General features: G+C 36.5%; 1 protein-coding gene across 5 annotated transcripts in view; it reads right to left on the reverse strand.

The window, feature by feature from the left end:
- The window catches only part of MME (membrane metalloendopeptidase), a 108471-nt gene that overhangs the window by 12367 nt on the left and 81077 nt on the right, over positions 1-15027 (reverse strand). For all 5 annotated transcript variants that reach the window (XM_043473944.1, XM_043473946.1, XM_043473943.1 and 2 more), the window contains 6 exons: positions 11538-11596; positions 5566-5685; positions 3827-3960; positions 3643-3708; positions 632-727; positions 211-287 (listed from right to left, as the gene is read on the reverse strand). In XM_043473944.1, the coding sequence (XP_043329879.1) occupies positions 211-287; positions 632-727; positions 3643-3708; positions 3827-3960; positions 5566-5685; positions 11538-11596 (552 nt within the window). The remainder of the gene's footprint in view (positions 1-210; positions 288-631; positions 728-3642; positions 3709-3826; positions 3961-5565; positions 5686-11537; positions 11597-15027) is intronic.

Below are 15027 nucleotides of genomic sequence, written 5' to 3' on the forward strand. Positions count from 1 at the left end.
ATAAGAGCAGTCAAGGCTATGCTTGTGTAAACATGACATTTATCTTGATGTGTTCGGTTAATTCTTTCTGAGACCCTCAGAAAAAAAAGAAAGGAAAAAGAGAAGCACTGGATTTCCAAATTGTACAGAAGCACAGTCAAAAACAAGCCTCCAAACCTGAAATCATGGAGCCAATACTGGAGCACTTTGACACCATTGATACCCACACACCTGAAATTGCCTGGACTGTGCACATCTGTTTTAATGGAGTTGAGTGCATACTCCGTCCTGTAGGTTCCACACCACACCTAGGGATAGAAATAGACAAAGGAAAGCAGTGTACTCAGGTTGCATCAAGGATTATTTGTTTGGGCAGTATGGAAGAAAAGCAAACTTCCTATTGCAAAAACTAAATAGAAATTCTGCATTCCACAACCAATTACTCTTCAAATAACATTTAATAATAGGCAACCAGAAACATAATTATCATTAATATGGTCTGATAGACTGTTACACACAATGAAAGTCAGTCAGTCAAATGCTCTGCCACAACTGATTAAAACAAGAAAACTCAGTATGCAATATCTAACTTAGTATGAAATTATAACTCAAAATGATTTTCATATCTATCAATCAAGAAAGATAACAATACCTGGGCAAAATTCAGGAAGAACAGTTGTCTGTGATTTAGGTCAAGTCCAGGAAGTAATTTTTCTTCACCATTCTTTTTAACATAGTTTTGATAGGCCTAGGCAGTTAACGAAATAGAAACATGATGTTTATAATTTCTAAATTTATACATAAACCTATTTGAAGATCATGTGACTGAGTAATTAACTTTTTATATCAGAATCACCATAATAATACATTTAGTTATGGCAACCTTCAAGTATTTAATGGATTAGAAAGAAAACTAGAATTTACTTACAAATACTCTGAAAAGAATAAGATTAATGATTAACAGATGATAAAAGCCTAGCTAATGTCAGAAAATCAACAAATGTTAACTGAATGAAAGGATGGATTTACATAAGTGATGAAAAACTTACCTAAATGTTGTTCTATAGATGAGTAAGTCTAGCCAGTTGGAAGAAAGAGTAGCCAGGAGAATCTGTAATTGCTATACTGGGCTGGGTTATCACTCTCAGTAAAAAGAGACTCACAACAGATTTCATTTGAGAGATTCTTGCAGAAAGTTAAGGGAGTCTCCTGAGATTCCTTAGAGGTTTACCACCATATGACTCTAAGAATAAGGATGAGCAATTATGGCCCCTGAAGACAGGGCCATAAAGTGAACCTCAGTCACCCTACGAAGAAGGAATTTAGATTACTGGAATGTCAGGAAATGTCCTTAATTATTAAGGATTTATAGACACTATTGGAAAATATAGTTTTCCACTACAAAATATACTTAAGAATGGGATTGACAACAAATTTCTGAGATGTGTTAGCTTTAATTGAATACAAAGAAAGGTGATAATCAGATACACAGAAGATATGTTTCATTTCTTCTTGCTTGCCATCAACCCAGATCTTCTGCATCTCTAATGTGCAAAGATGGTGGGGATATAGGAAAGACATGAACCTACTCCTCTGAGGGAGTTCACACTCTACCAGGGAGTATTACATGGCAAGACTTCATATATAATAATATATTTGCACAATTGTAATTTGCTTCATTATTATAAACCTGTACTTGTTCTACATGAGGAGCTCCATGGAAGTACCCTTAACTCAGACTTTGGCCGAATTTTTACAGTGGTGATTCTCAATCTGGTTGTGTATTAGAATCACCATGGAGTATTAAAAGGGTCAGTGCCTTCCACTTCCAGGCAAGATGGAGTGGCTGAGACTGAATTTATCCTTCCACTGAAACAACCAAATGATAGACAAAATATATTAAGCAATGGTTTGCATGACACTAGACATCAGGCAAAAACTGGTCTCTAGGAGATGGTAAACAAGAGGAGTCCTGTGACTGCTCCAGCTTATAACTTGAGCACTCCGGACCACAAAATAGAGCAGGAAACCCCAGGAGCCTGGTGGACTTCTTGAATGGATGAGGAAAAGGCATTGAGAATTCAAGGACACCAAGGACAGGGTGAAGAGGAGAAAATGCAGAGAAAGAGACTCTAAGAAATCAAATATCCCCTCAATATTCAGCTGAGTACCTGAGTATACATGTGGGCAAACTATCCAAGGCTAGGGAAGGAACTGCAGGAAAGGATTAGAGATGAAATGTCTGGTACTCACACGACACAAGAATGGAAGACCGCTAGGTTCACACAGTAGGGTGTTGCTCAGCAGTGAAGAACTATCCCTAGACTGAGCACTACCCCAGACGTACCTAACACGATGTAAAAGCAAGATCTAAAAGGATCTAGCCGTTTCTGAGGGATTTAACTGCACCGCAAAATAAAGCTCAAGAATATTAACAGGAGAACAAAAATTTTCTCCACCCAAAGATGTAAAATGTACAATGTCTGGCATCCAGTTTAAAAAAAAAAAAATCAAATATTCAAAGAAGCAGTAATCTACCATCCCCCAGGACTTGGCTGGGATTCATTCTTTTGGAAAATTTTCAGTCAGATTTATCTCCCAAGCCTCACACTTTGATCATCCTGGATCACTGCCAATTCACAGGCCTCACCAGTCACCTCGTCCACATTGTTCTGATAATTCCTTCTTCCTGACCCAACCACTAAGTCTCTTCTCCCCTCCAACCCAAACATCTCTGTGGTGAACAAATAACACTACATCTTCCTCCACTACAATGAATATTCCATCCATCATATGTCAGTAGCCTGATTCTATCCTGTGGACACCTTATCCCCTGTGTCCTCTCAAGTAGGCTCTGCCTCTTTCTCCCACATGTGGGCTATCTCAGGGTTGGGAAAACTGCTCAAAATCATACTCCATATTTACTTCCAAGACCATTATTCCCCCACTCTTTTGTGAAAAACTCTACTTTTTCTTGTGCACATAGTATCTGCTAGGCCACCTTTAATCCTGGTTCAAGTCATCAAATAATGGCATCTTTTATAAAGGGTTTGAAGCTGGATCTCTAGCACCAAGAATAGTGCCAAACACAGAGTGAAGGCCTCAGAAAGTATTGTTGAATGCAAGCCTAAATGAGATTCTAAGGGATATTCCAACAATATACTCCTCTGCATTTATGGTATGGACCATTACAAGGCCACATGCAGGAACCATATCACTTCAGTCCTTCACTATCACTGTAATTGGACTGGGTTTATGTTGATCAATCTTCCCAAATACTGCTTCACCTGCCAAGAAACTGAGGGTCCTGCTCAGTACGTCAATGAATGATTCTATAATAAATCTTTTTGTAGACTATCTTTTCTAAAAAACTATCTCAGAGATTATTTCTTAGAAAAATGTTGCTTCCTCTATGGAACTTGCATACCTCATTCTGTTTCCTTTTCTCCTTAGTTTCTTTGAAGCTTAGAGAATGGTATTCAGCTCAATCCTATCAACTGTATTGCCCCTTCTTATTAGCATATTTACAATCCCCTTTCTCCCTGTGTATTTTCAATTTTCTATTGTTACAAGTACCTTTTGCAAAAGGCTTTAAAATGAATGATCAAATGTGATCAATATGCACTCTAACCACTAAAATGGAAAGAAAATATTATTACTCACTCTGTATGCTTGGCCAATACCACCATTATCAGCAATGTTTTCTCCCAGGGTATTAATTCCATTGAGCTGTTAAAAAAAAAAAAAAGACACTTAAAGATCCTTAACTATGTTTGGATTGTTAAGAAAGCATCAGTAGTTCACTTAAGATTGAATACAACTTTTCAAGAGAAGGCTGACGACATACATGCTGTCCATTTGCTAGGTCCCAGGAGAAGTTCCCGTACTGGTACACCATGCACTGGGATAGGTCTTTAAAATTATTTGCAGACTGTTGAGTCCACCAGTCAACGAGGTCTCCATCTTTGTTAAAATTTCTGCCTGGAATATATATTTATCTAAGTAAAATGAGAACTCATTACATTAAGAGTTTCAATAAGATATCTTTAATTCAAAGTGCAAGGACTGAAATACCAAGTACGCAAGAGAATATTAAACTGGACAGATAAGTAGATAAACTGTTCTGCTTTCTCATCTAGGGTTGATAAAAACCAGGCCACTGGGGCTCTCTTTGCTGATACGCCCTGGTATTAATCCAGATTAATCCAACTTCACCCACTTGGTTGTTGATGTCTTGGCCAAGGCCACCAGATAAATACTCCTGAAATCATGACTTGTTTCTGGTGGATGATTTTTGCCTGAACCAAGTCTGTTTACTTTGATATTCTGAGGTTTTTAAAGAGGTCAGTATTTCACTATGGCATTCATTTCCTATCTCAAACCCTTCATTAGTAATCGCAGACTCATAGTTTTGTCCTACTTCAAGCACGAACAAAAAGTCACCTTTACTCTTGGAGCTTTCTTGCTGATCCTAACTACATTGATCTTTCCCCTTCTTGATCTTCAGCAGCATCTATATACATTATATGTTTGACACTTGATTTTGTCATCTTTTAAAGTTATCTATGATGTAGTGAATAAGGTAAGGGCTATCAAGACAGACTACCTGAACCCATATCCTGGTTCCACCAATTCCCAGTTTTGTAACTTTGACCAAGTCTTATGCGTCTCTATATTTTTCTGTTTGAAAAACGGAAATAGTATTAATACCTACCCGTGAAGATTGCTACATAGTTTAATTGAGTTAACAGACCCTTAGTGTATCCCTCGGAGAAGGAAATGGCAACCCACTCCAGTGTTCTTGCCTGGAGAATCCCAGGGATGGCGGAGCCTGGTGGGCTGCCGTCTACGGGGTCGCACAGAGTCAGACACGACTGAAGCGACTTAGCAGCAGCAGTATATCCCTCCTGTCTCCTTTTCTTCCTCTGACTCTCTGAAGTTAGATTAAGGCTTAATTATTTTCTCTCTACTGTTCTTATTTTCTTTCCAATTGTGAACTGATCTTTGTTACAGCTTCAACTTCTACCTCTCTACGTATCTTATGTCTTTACTTCTATTCCTCTCAAATTTCACTGAAACTCGAAATCTATTTTGCTATCTGGGGCAGCATGTAAACATTTAATTTCCTATGGTCTGCAAGGCTGTGAACTAGGTGGTAGGTGTGAGATGCAGTCAAAATAAAAAGTCTCTGACCACAGGAAGTTTAAAAATCCTGGGGGCACCTTACTTTCTGAGTTCACATCTAATTTTAAGACATGGACTCTGCCCTCTAAAATTCTGGAGAGATAAGACATAATCATGAAATAAGAACAAACAGTATCATTGGTGTTGATAAATATCAATGTCTTCTCAATGTGGGCATTGTTGTATTCTGTCAGAGTAAAAAGCACACATTGCTAAACCTCACTATTAGAAAATTCTGATCTTCAAAAGCAACAATTTAAAAGGAACATTAAAAGTGCAGTGATTGTTAGGCTAATGATACGCTGATGAATAAATGTGTTTTATATTGATACATTATTATAACTCTTAATTAGGTTTGCTAGGTTGTATCTCAGGCAAATAAAAGCATCAGCAGTACTTTACCATTGTCATCGAAGCCATGGGTGATTTCGTGTCCTATGACCATGCCGATGCCCCCGTAGTTCAGTGACTTAGGCTGCTGGGCACTGAAGAAGGGCGGCTGCAGAATGCCAGCTGGGAAGACTAAGAGCAAAGAAGACGGCTAAAGATCGCGTGTAGGTTTTTCTGTAACGACAGCACTGGATTGGCTATTTGCCTGCGAAGCTGCGTTCCAGGATGTCAGTTTCACTTAAATGTATACAAAAATCTTCTGTGACAGAAACAAATGCAGGTCACCTATTGCTTTTTTAAAAAAGGATATTAAGATGCTGTTATTTCTTTATATTTTATTTATTTTGGGCGTACCGCCAAGGCAAGCAGGATCTTAGTTCCCCAACCAGGGATCGAACCCATGCTCCCTGTAGTGAAAGAGCAGATTCCTAACCACTGGGCCACCAGGGAAGTCCCCAGGCCATTTATTGTTGATGACAGTAAAGAGTTTATCCTGGAGTGCACCATATCTGTGATTTATAATCACAACTGACTGTATAACATCTGTTAAAATTGTTTTTATGCTATAAGGAATTTAGAGCAAGGGAAAATTACCATCTCATTCAGAAGGTCTTTTCTCCACTGCAAATATTTGTGAGAAATAGTTAATAACAGAAGTATTGTTTTTAATGTGACTAACAATTTATCCATCTATAATAGCTTAGTAAATAAACAGAGACAATCAAAAGTACCCCCTAATCACATAACTTCTTTAAATTTTCATTAAGGCATGTGACTTTATTTTTTTATGGTTGTTTAGTCCTTCATTTTTCATGTCTTCCTCAAAGCACCTCAAGTATTAGCTCTTTGAGAGCATAGATTTGTTTGCACATACATGTATTTATTTGTTTTTGAGTCCATTTGAATTTTTAATTATCTCTAGCACCTTAAATTGGATAGTGCCTGGAATATAACAGGTACTCAGGAAATGTGCTGAATAAATCAATAACTGAATGAATGAGTGAATTTCCTACAGTGTCCTAAAGACTTGTAAATAAATGAATTGTAATTTTTATATCTACACTGACACCTGTCTTAACTAGCTAATTTTCTATACTTAAGACATTTCACACTGTTTAAATTTCATGTGTCACACATCAAACTCATTTCCCTTCTAAGCCATCTGACTTTATTATTTCTGCTAATAGCATGTGAAGAGTCTCAATCACCCACAGTGAACATTTTTCTATTTATCTTTCTTGTCTCCTTTCTTTGTACAAAGTCCTTACATGATCTAGTAAGGAAAAAGTCAGGATTTCCAGTAGCATTTCTTCTGTTTGTCTCCTCCTGTCAGTCCTACTGCCACCTTCTATGTTCTCATTTCTTACCTGAAGAATTACTTAATTTCCTAATTGGTTTTCTTAGGTCTTCTTACTTCCAGTCTCCCCCAGCTGCAATCTATCCTAAATCTACTGCATCCTGCCTGCCAATTAATGCGCCACTGTCATTATCACTATCCTGCTAAGACACCTCATCATTGTTAAGGTGGATGGTAAGCCAATGGATGGCTTATCATTGTTCCCTAATGAAAGACAGCATATTCTTCCTGGCCTTTGTCTCTATGGTGTTCTTCTCCACCTCCTCTATGCGCCCCTCTTCCCTCATAACATTCATAGTTTTGAGATTTTATTTTTCACATTGTAAAATTTTAGTATCCACTGAAGCATTATGTTCTGTAAGCAAAAATAAAAAAATCATTAGTATCAACGTCTACTACATGCAAAGGCCTGGGCTATTACTGCATGGAACATTAAGAGCACGAAAGAAAGGCCCTTATTTTAAGAAACATAAGACCTAGTTAATATAGAGTAGCAAACGTTGTTTTTTGTCATTCAGCTGGGGTGAGTATGACCTTAACTTGTAAGTGTTTCAGGGATAAATATGAGCTATTTACAGAAGAGACTTTAAAATATACACTGAGCAATTTAAGTGCTCTTTAGATCTTTAAAAAATATCTGGAAAGTTGTCTTAACAATCAAGATGACTAAGTTAAAAAAAAACACACAAAATTTTTGTCCTTGGAGAATTCTGATGAACATTATACGTCACATGTAGCTGCCTGAGCTATCAACGGTGCCAAGAAATTATTTTTAGCTTGAAGTATAAAAATTATGTGCAGTACTTTATTAACTTAAAGTGAGGACTATCTCCCACACTATGTACTTTGATTAAAATCCATCCATTATATAAAATGCTCTTATGAAACACATTGTTAAGACTAAACATTAACTATAAAGATCCTGCTGTTTTAATTATACCCTGATACACATTTTTCAGGCAAGTGATAAGATTTTTATGGCTCATATTCAATACTAGTCTTCAAGTTCAACTTTGCAAATCATGATTTCTCCTTTTACTCTGTCAGCTAAATATTTATGAGGATTTTACTGATTAGTCTTATCATTGTTACTAGTAGACATCACAACTGTTGATAATAACCAACTGCTTAGTTGTGCATTTTTTATGTTCATGATTGTCAACAAGTTAGTTAATTAAATACACCATTGGTCCATGAAACAAAAGACAGTGTTTCTCCCCATGCCTATCCCCTCACTTCCCTGGTTTATTTTTTTAAGGCTGCAAGCAGCTCAATTTTAGAATCGTTGATGTAAAGCTCAAGAGTGCAATCAGATAAAATCAATTTTGGTGGAAAAATTAAACATTGTTTTTATATTAAATGAAATAGCAACATGTTTGGAAAAATTTACTCTTAATTCTCAAGTATGAAAATAAGAGTCCTAAGAATGAGTAAGACAATTTTAGAAAGTTTAATTATGTCAAGGTAGTCATAGATCACCCAGGCTGAATATACTATAAATTACTTATAAATCACCTAAAATTGGAAAAGAATTTTGTTGTTACTGAAAAAGGAGAATGCAGCAGTAGTAAGACTTCTCAAATGACTTGTCATTTCCTTGGATAAGACTTGAAAGTTTAATAAGATGATTGGATAGTGCCTGAAACTTACAGAGAAACACTTGACAAAACATTCAAGTGCAGCTTTTCTAATGACATGTAAGGTCCCTAAAGCTCTATGGTGCATTTACACAAGGAAGAGGAACAAGTGAATTTAACACTTTCAGCATGCCGTCCTGTCCTGAAAGTTGACTTTTTGCTTTTGAGAAGGGGCAAGGATGCATAAAAATTGGAATGTAGCCTACATGTGTGAGTTATGACAAAAAGTGGTGGGAAATGAATTTAAAAGTAGAAATTATTAATATAATAATATATTATTAGAATAATTATAATTATTATAACAATAATATAATAATAAATAATAATAATATTATTATTAAAGTAACTCCCTATATAATAATAAAACAAGTTCTTTTTTTACCATAACATAAAAAATTCAATCCTGCAAGAAATTGCATGTGATCTACTTTAGGGGATTTGTGTGAAGGTGGGAGGGTCATTTATGAGACATGTTATTCTATACCAATTCTAATTCTGTGATGCACATGATATCAAATCCATTAAAAGAGTGTTGCAAAAGCTATATATCTAGGTATGTTCTCATTTTGAATTTAACACCCTCAAACCAAACAAGCTACAGCAAAAGGAAAAAGAAGTTAAAAGTGGCCTGACGTCTCACAAAGTGGACAATTATCATCTGAATAATCAAGAACTGGCTGTAATAAACATTCTTAATGTATAAGAAAGACCTCTTAAAGATGCTTTTATGAAGAAGAAAGTGAGAAATCAGGATTTTCAATTGTTTTTAGTTAAGACCATCCCCATTTTGGAGATTTAAATGAATTGTCAAGGAGAAAATGTACACGTCAAAGCGTTCTCATGCATGATACTTTCCCTTTCTCTGAACTGCTGTTATTAGCAGATAAGCATATGAAAAGAGGTTAGCAATTTTTCAGACTTCTTATTTCCATCAGAGGAATTTATATTAAGCATCTTTAAGAGGTCTTTCTTATACATTAAGAATGTTTATTACAGCCAATTCTTGATTATTCAGATGATAATTGTCCGCTTTGTGAGACCTCAGGCCACTTTTAACTTCTTTTTCCTTTTGCTGTAGCTTGTTTGGTTTGAGGGTGTTAAATTCAAAATGAGAACATACCCAGGTCTCCTCTGCTCAGTAATCTCTGAGGCAGACCAATTTTGAGCCAACTTCAGGAACAAGGGGTAATTTAGAGACAAACGAAGTCTGTCTTGACCTGCTCTAGAGGACTGAGGATGAACATGCCAGAGTGGTCTCTTGGGGATGATTCAGCACTAGGTCTGATAGGATCCTGAGCTGGGTTAATATAAAGCAGTATCCTTTAGTCTGCCCTAATGGAGTTGAGGCTGCCTCACTTTGCCTTGGGAATCCTTTAAAAAGTCAATTATCCTATTTATTCTAAGTCTTGAATGAACGAGGGGCTTCCCAGATGGCTCAGTAATAAAGAATCCACCTGCCAAGCAGGAGATGTGGGTTCGATCCCTGGGTTGGGAAGATCCCCTGGAGAAGGAAACGGCAACCCACTCCAGTATTCTTGCCTGGAGACTCCCATGGACAGAGGGGCCTGGCAGGTTATAGTCCATGGGGTTGCAAAGAGTTGGACACGACTTAGTGATTAAACGGCAGCAGCAGCAGAATGAGCTAGACTTTATGCCTGACAGAACTACTGAATATCAAAGAGGTCTTCAAAGTGAAACTCTCCACAGAAAAAGCAGAGGTCTTTAATAATAAACAGTTCCCCTGGTGGCTCAGATGGTAAAGAATCTGCCTGTAAGGCAGAAGAACTGGGTTCAATCTCTGGGTCTCCAGGAAAATCCCCTAGAGAAGGGTATAGCTACCTACTCCAGTATTCTTGCCTAGAGAATTCCATGGACAGAGGAGCCTGGAGGGCTACAGTCCACGTGGTCACAAAGAGTTGGACACGACCGAGCAACTTCCAGGAAAAGGTCTGAATGGTTTCTAGGAATACTTTACAAGGGATAGACTGCACGGGTTCTGAGTTGATCGTTAAACAGGCTCTGACCTAGGTTCAGGTAATCATTTTACTAGCTGGGTGATGTATCAGACTAGTTTTAAAAGCAATGGGAAGGAGTATCATCAAACTTTAGTTTCCCACTTGATTTTTAACTACACTTAGAAATGAAGGGCTGGACTGAACAAACCTGGAGAAGCTGGCTATACTGTTTAGAATACTTCCACTGAAGTACTAAATCAGTTGGTTGTCTTTCTTCATACTAAAACCCTTGGGGGTGGGGAATATATCTATTTGTAAGATACTTAAAAGAGAGCTGCAAGATGTCAAGGTATTCCCAGGAAGAGAAAAAAATATATCTTTGTTTTATTAAGCCATTTCATTATTCATAGTATTATTCACTGAAGTATTAATTTCCATGCTTATTTATGTGATCTTACTACTAGTGAACATAAATTTTTTTTTTGGATCAAAAGTGGTTAAGTAAATTCCACATGGTTCAACCTCGTAAAACTGACTTTGCAACTTCCTGAGCATCTCTCTTAGAACCTTCTAGGAAAAAAACAATGATACAGAGCAGGATCATCTCTACCAATGCCTGCATAGAGAACTGAGAAAAAAATCAGATTTCGGAAACTTTGGTTCTTGAAACTTAAACCACTTAAGATGCTGATGCTTAGAAAGCCCTAAAGTTAATATAACTTTATGGGGTTTTAAGGGAATTTTTTTAAAAAAAGCAGTTTGAAATACTTAGCAATAAGATAAACCATTTAGCTATAAATGAGAATGTTATAAAAAAAAACAAAACCACTTAATGTGACTTATACTGATTTAAATTTTGCTATTATAGTGAAAAGAGGTACATGGATACATTTACTTCCAAGGAGGATATTCAATAAATCAGTAACTCAGCCTCAACAGTGCTTTTGTAGGGAATATAATAAATTGGCCATGCAAAGCATTAAAGCGTGGGACCAACAGAGAAATATTATACGATTATTTAAGAATAGACCTTACCTATCTGATTTCTGCCTGAAGAGTAAAATGCATTGACTACAGCTGCTCCGCTTATCCACCTATAGAAAACATAAGAACTTGTTACAAAAGATACTGTTATCTGATTCAATCTGTTCACCACCATAAAAGCATTATCACTATTCCAAGATGAATTTTAATTTTCTGTTTGAAATATGATCAACAAATTAAAATTAATTCACTAGATGAGAGAATTCATTTAAAAATATTTCCACTTCTTGAAAAATGAGACTATACACAGGTCTGCAATCTGTTATTTAATTTGCATAAACTTTTAATGATGGCATCTCACAGTGCAAAACCCATTCTAACGCATCTCTTTGGAAAAGGCAATTAATTAAAATTATATTGAAATTTATTTAGTTCTGTGTTGCTGATACTAGGTGACTATGCCAACAATTCTGGAACAGTTGACAGAATATAGAAATACAGGTTGCTAAAATTTCAATTCAGCAAATTTCAGGTTGCTAAAGGTATATTTAAACTTTTTAAATCAATAGTTTACAAAGAGCCTTTTTGGGGACTAAGAGATCCCCTTGACAGGTATTTAGCTTTGGGTAGTGTGCCTACTCTGATTATTGCTTAAAATTTTTTTTAAAAAATATGACAGGTAAGTGAACAAAGGTATATTTTTGTATAATGACTGCAAAATGAAGTCCAGGTGATTCCTAAATAAATCTGTCTGTCTGTATATGCCACGAATTAGGTTCTATATTGGACCTAGAGATTTTACAAAACACAATTCTTGACTTCAGAAGACCCTAGTTGAGATGATAAAGAAGCGTAAATAACTTATACAAGAGTGAGTGAGAAAAAAAACCCAGCAATCCAGTTCTCCAAACAACAGTCTGAGAGCAGCGGTAAGCTAAAGGATGGAGCCAGTGTTCCCATGTCTTTCTGCTAAGATGTTATGAAGACTGCATATCAACAATCACTGTTAAGCACTTTTGTGCAACAGAAGTAATATTGTCTTGATAGGCTGTATGCTTATATACTCATTAATAGACACGTATCCTTATATTGAAAGTGTCAATTGAAAAACTGACACTACTTGAATTCTGATACCTTCTTAAATGTCAGCACACATACACACATACACTCAAGACAACCATAAATTGTTATCTAATGGCTGCATAGTTATTCTACTCTTAGGGCAACAATTCTAGTGACAATTATTATCCTACTCATGAAAGGAGTTTACAGTAATTAGCACAACGAGGTTAAATCAGAACTGTTTCCAGACCCTGCTTTGCAAGGTAAGCAGTCCAAAGTCAGCTGTCCAAATCAGCATTTTAGTTAAAATTTCAGTAACTACTCTGGGATGTCAGATGTAAGGCCTATTTTGATCTATTAAAAGTAACTCAGACAGGGCCACATATAACAACTGTTGGATAAATTCTAATTAAGCATGAGTTTTACCTCCAATAATAAGACTAAGACATTCATATGAAGGATTTATGACTTAAAAAAATCCAGATAAGAGTTTCTGTAGATAAAAATAATTCAGATAGAATTTCTGGGAATTTTTCTTTAGGAAGGAAATAAGTTTGAAGAGGGAGGGTTTGGGTGGGGGGATGCTCAATCAATGTGTTTCTTCTTTAGTTTGATTTTGTTGTTTCAAACAGAGAAAAACATTTTCAAACAGGATGGCATGACCAATATTTCAGTCCTCCCTAATTTCACCACAGCTGAGTCATCAATATTTTAATTCTTGCAGGTTGATGATTATAAGCATACAATTTTATTTATTTTAATTAAACTTGACTTGCTTCCCACATGCTTTGTAGTGACTCACAACAAAAACACGTATTTGCAAACCCAGGGATGTTAGACTAAAATCTTCAGATCAGAAGCTACAGAAGAAAAGTTGATTTTGTGTGACCAAACAGTATTATGAAAGAAAATAATACAAATAAAACTCATGATCAGGAAAAATGATGTGTTAGGACTGTGTTTATATAAATTCACACAGAACCACATGACTCGCGTACGGTTTAAAGCTATCTGGCAGGAATAGAAAACAGGAAACACGCTGACCCTACTCCTGAGGAGAAACAGTTCCTTGTGGTGCCTTTAGAGGTATTTCTGATGTGTCATCAACATTCTGAACGTGTAAGACAGCAAAACTTGCCACCCCCAAAAAGTCTCTTTGGCATGAAGATAATTTTGAGATGAAAACAAATCTCACAAAGGACTTAGGAAGAAACTTTGACCTGCCCCATAACTGCCTAAAAAATTTAGGTAGAGGAGGCCTGTTCCTGAAATAGAGCCATCACCAGAGGAATCTTCAGAGAATATGGGCCAGATGTGGTGGGGGAGCCAGACAGAGCCAAGAGATCAGAGTCCACCCCGTATCCCATTATGACAGCATGACCCACTGAACAAGCGTTTCCCAAACATCTGATTTTCCATCTTCACGTGAATTGCCTTCCTCCTCTTTGAGGTCCCAAACCACTATTCCCAACATCCTCTTTTGTCTTTAGCTGAAGATGGTACTTAGGGTGAGCGGTTCAGCCTTCTTGGCAAGTTACTCAGTTTTCCTGGGTCTCTCTTGTGTATACGTGGTATTAAATCTTGATTTTTTTTCCTGTTAATAATTCATAGACCAGGCAGAAGATCCTGGAAGGGTAGAGGAAAATTTCTTCTTCCCTGATGATACCCAACATAACAGATTTTATGCATACATAGCTTGTACTTATTAGAATTTCAATTGTTTAAAAATTACTTTAACATATTTCTAGGCCTCAGTTGTTCAGTTCTGAACTTCTGATTTAGTGATAATATACTCTGCATGGACATCAGTAGGTAATCACAGATAATATACAAATTGTTGATTTTGTACTCAGGCACAGTACTAATAATGAAACACAAAAGGTGCCAATTCAAAATGCTTTCTTTTTTAAATTAGTATATTAGAGAGGAACAGAACTAGATACAGGAAACTGATGTTGCAGATAGCAACAGATCTCAAAAGTCAGACGTAGATGAATGGAGTTTATATTATCCATCTCATGTTTATTGCTTTTGTAAAAATAAATGTCCCACCTGTTGTTTTAATGATTTTTTTCCCTGCTCTTCTGTTTAAAATTGCACTTTGATCAATGTTTGTAACTTCTTAGCAGGGAAAGCTTTACAGATTAAAATGTCCATTGTGAATTACACCTTCAAGAAAATAGGTAGCTATTTATGACCACAGAGCACTCACATAAAATTAGAATTACGGTAGTTAGTTTCACAGAGCCCAAGTGTGTAGTGTTTGCCTTTTATTCCTTGAGATCTTTCACAGTGCGTCCTCAGACTACCCCTGGGTAATTATCCAGACCCAAAAGCACAGGGCACTTTGTCCCTGGGAATGACCAGAACTTGAGGTACTGTAATTGGATCATTTCATCTTAAAGTGATGATAGTAGTTACAGACTCAGTGTCTAATATTTGTGGTCAATCATGAAATATCTCACTATGTTACAACAAA

The sequence above is a fragment of the Cervus canadensis genome, chromosome 7 (genome assembly GCF_019320065.1).
Source record: "Cervus canadensis isolate Bull #8, Minnesota chromosome 7, ASM1932006v1, whole genome shotgun sequence".
Lineage (NCBI taxonomy): Eukaryota > Metazoa > Chordata > Mammalia > Artiodactyla > Cervidae > Cervus > Cervus canadensis.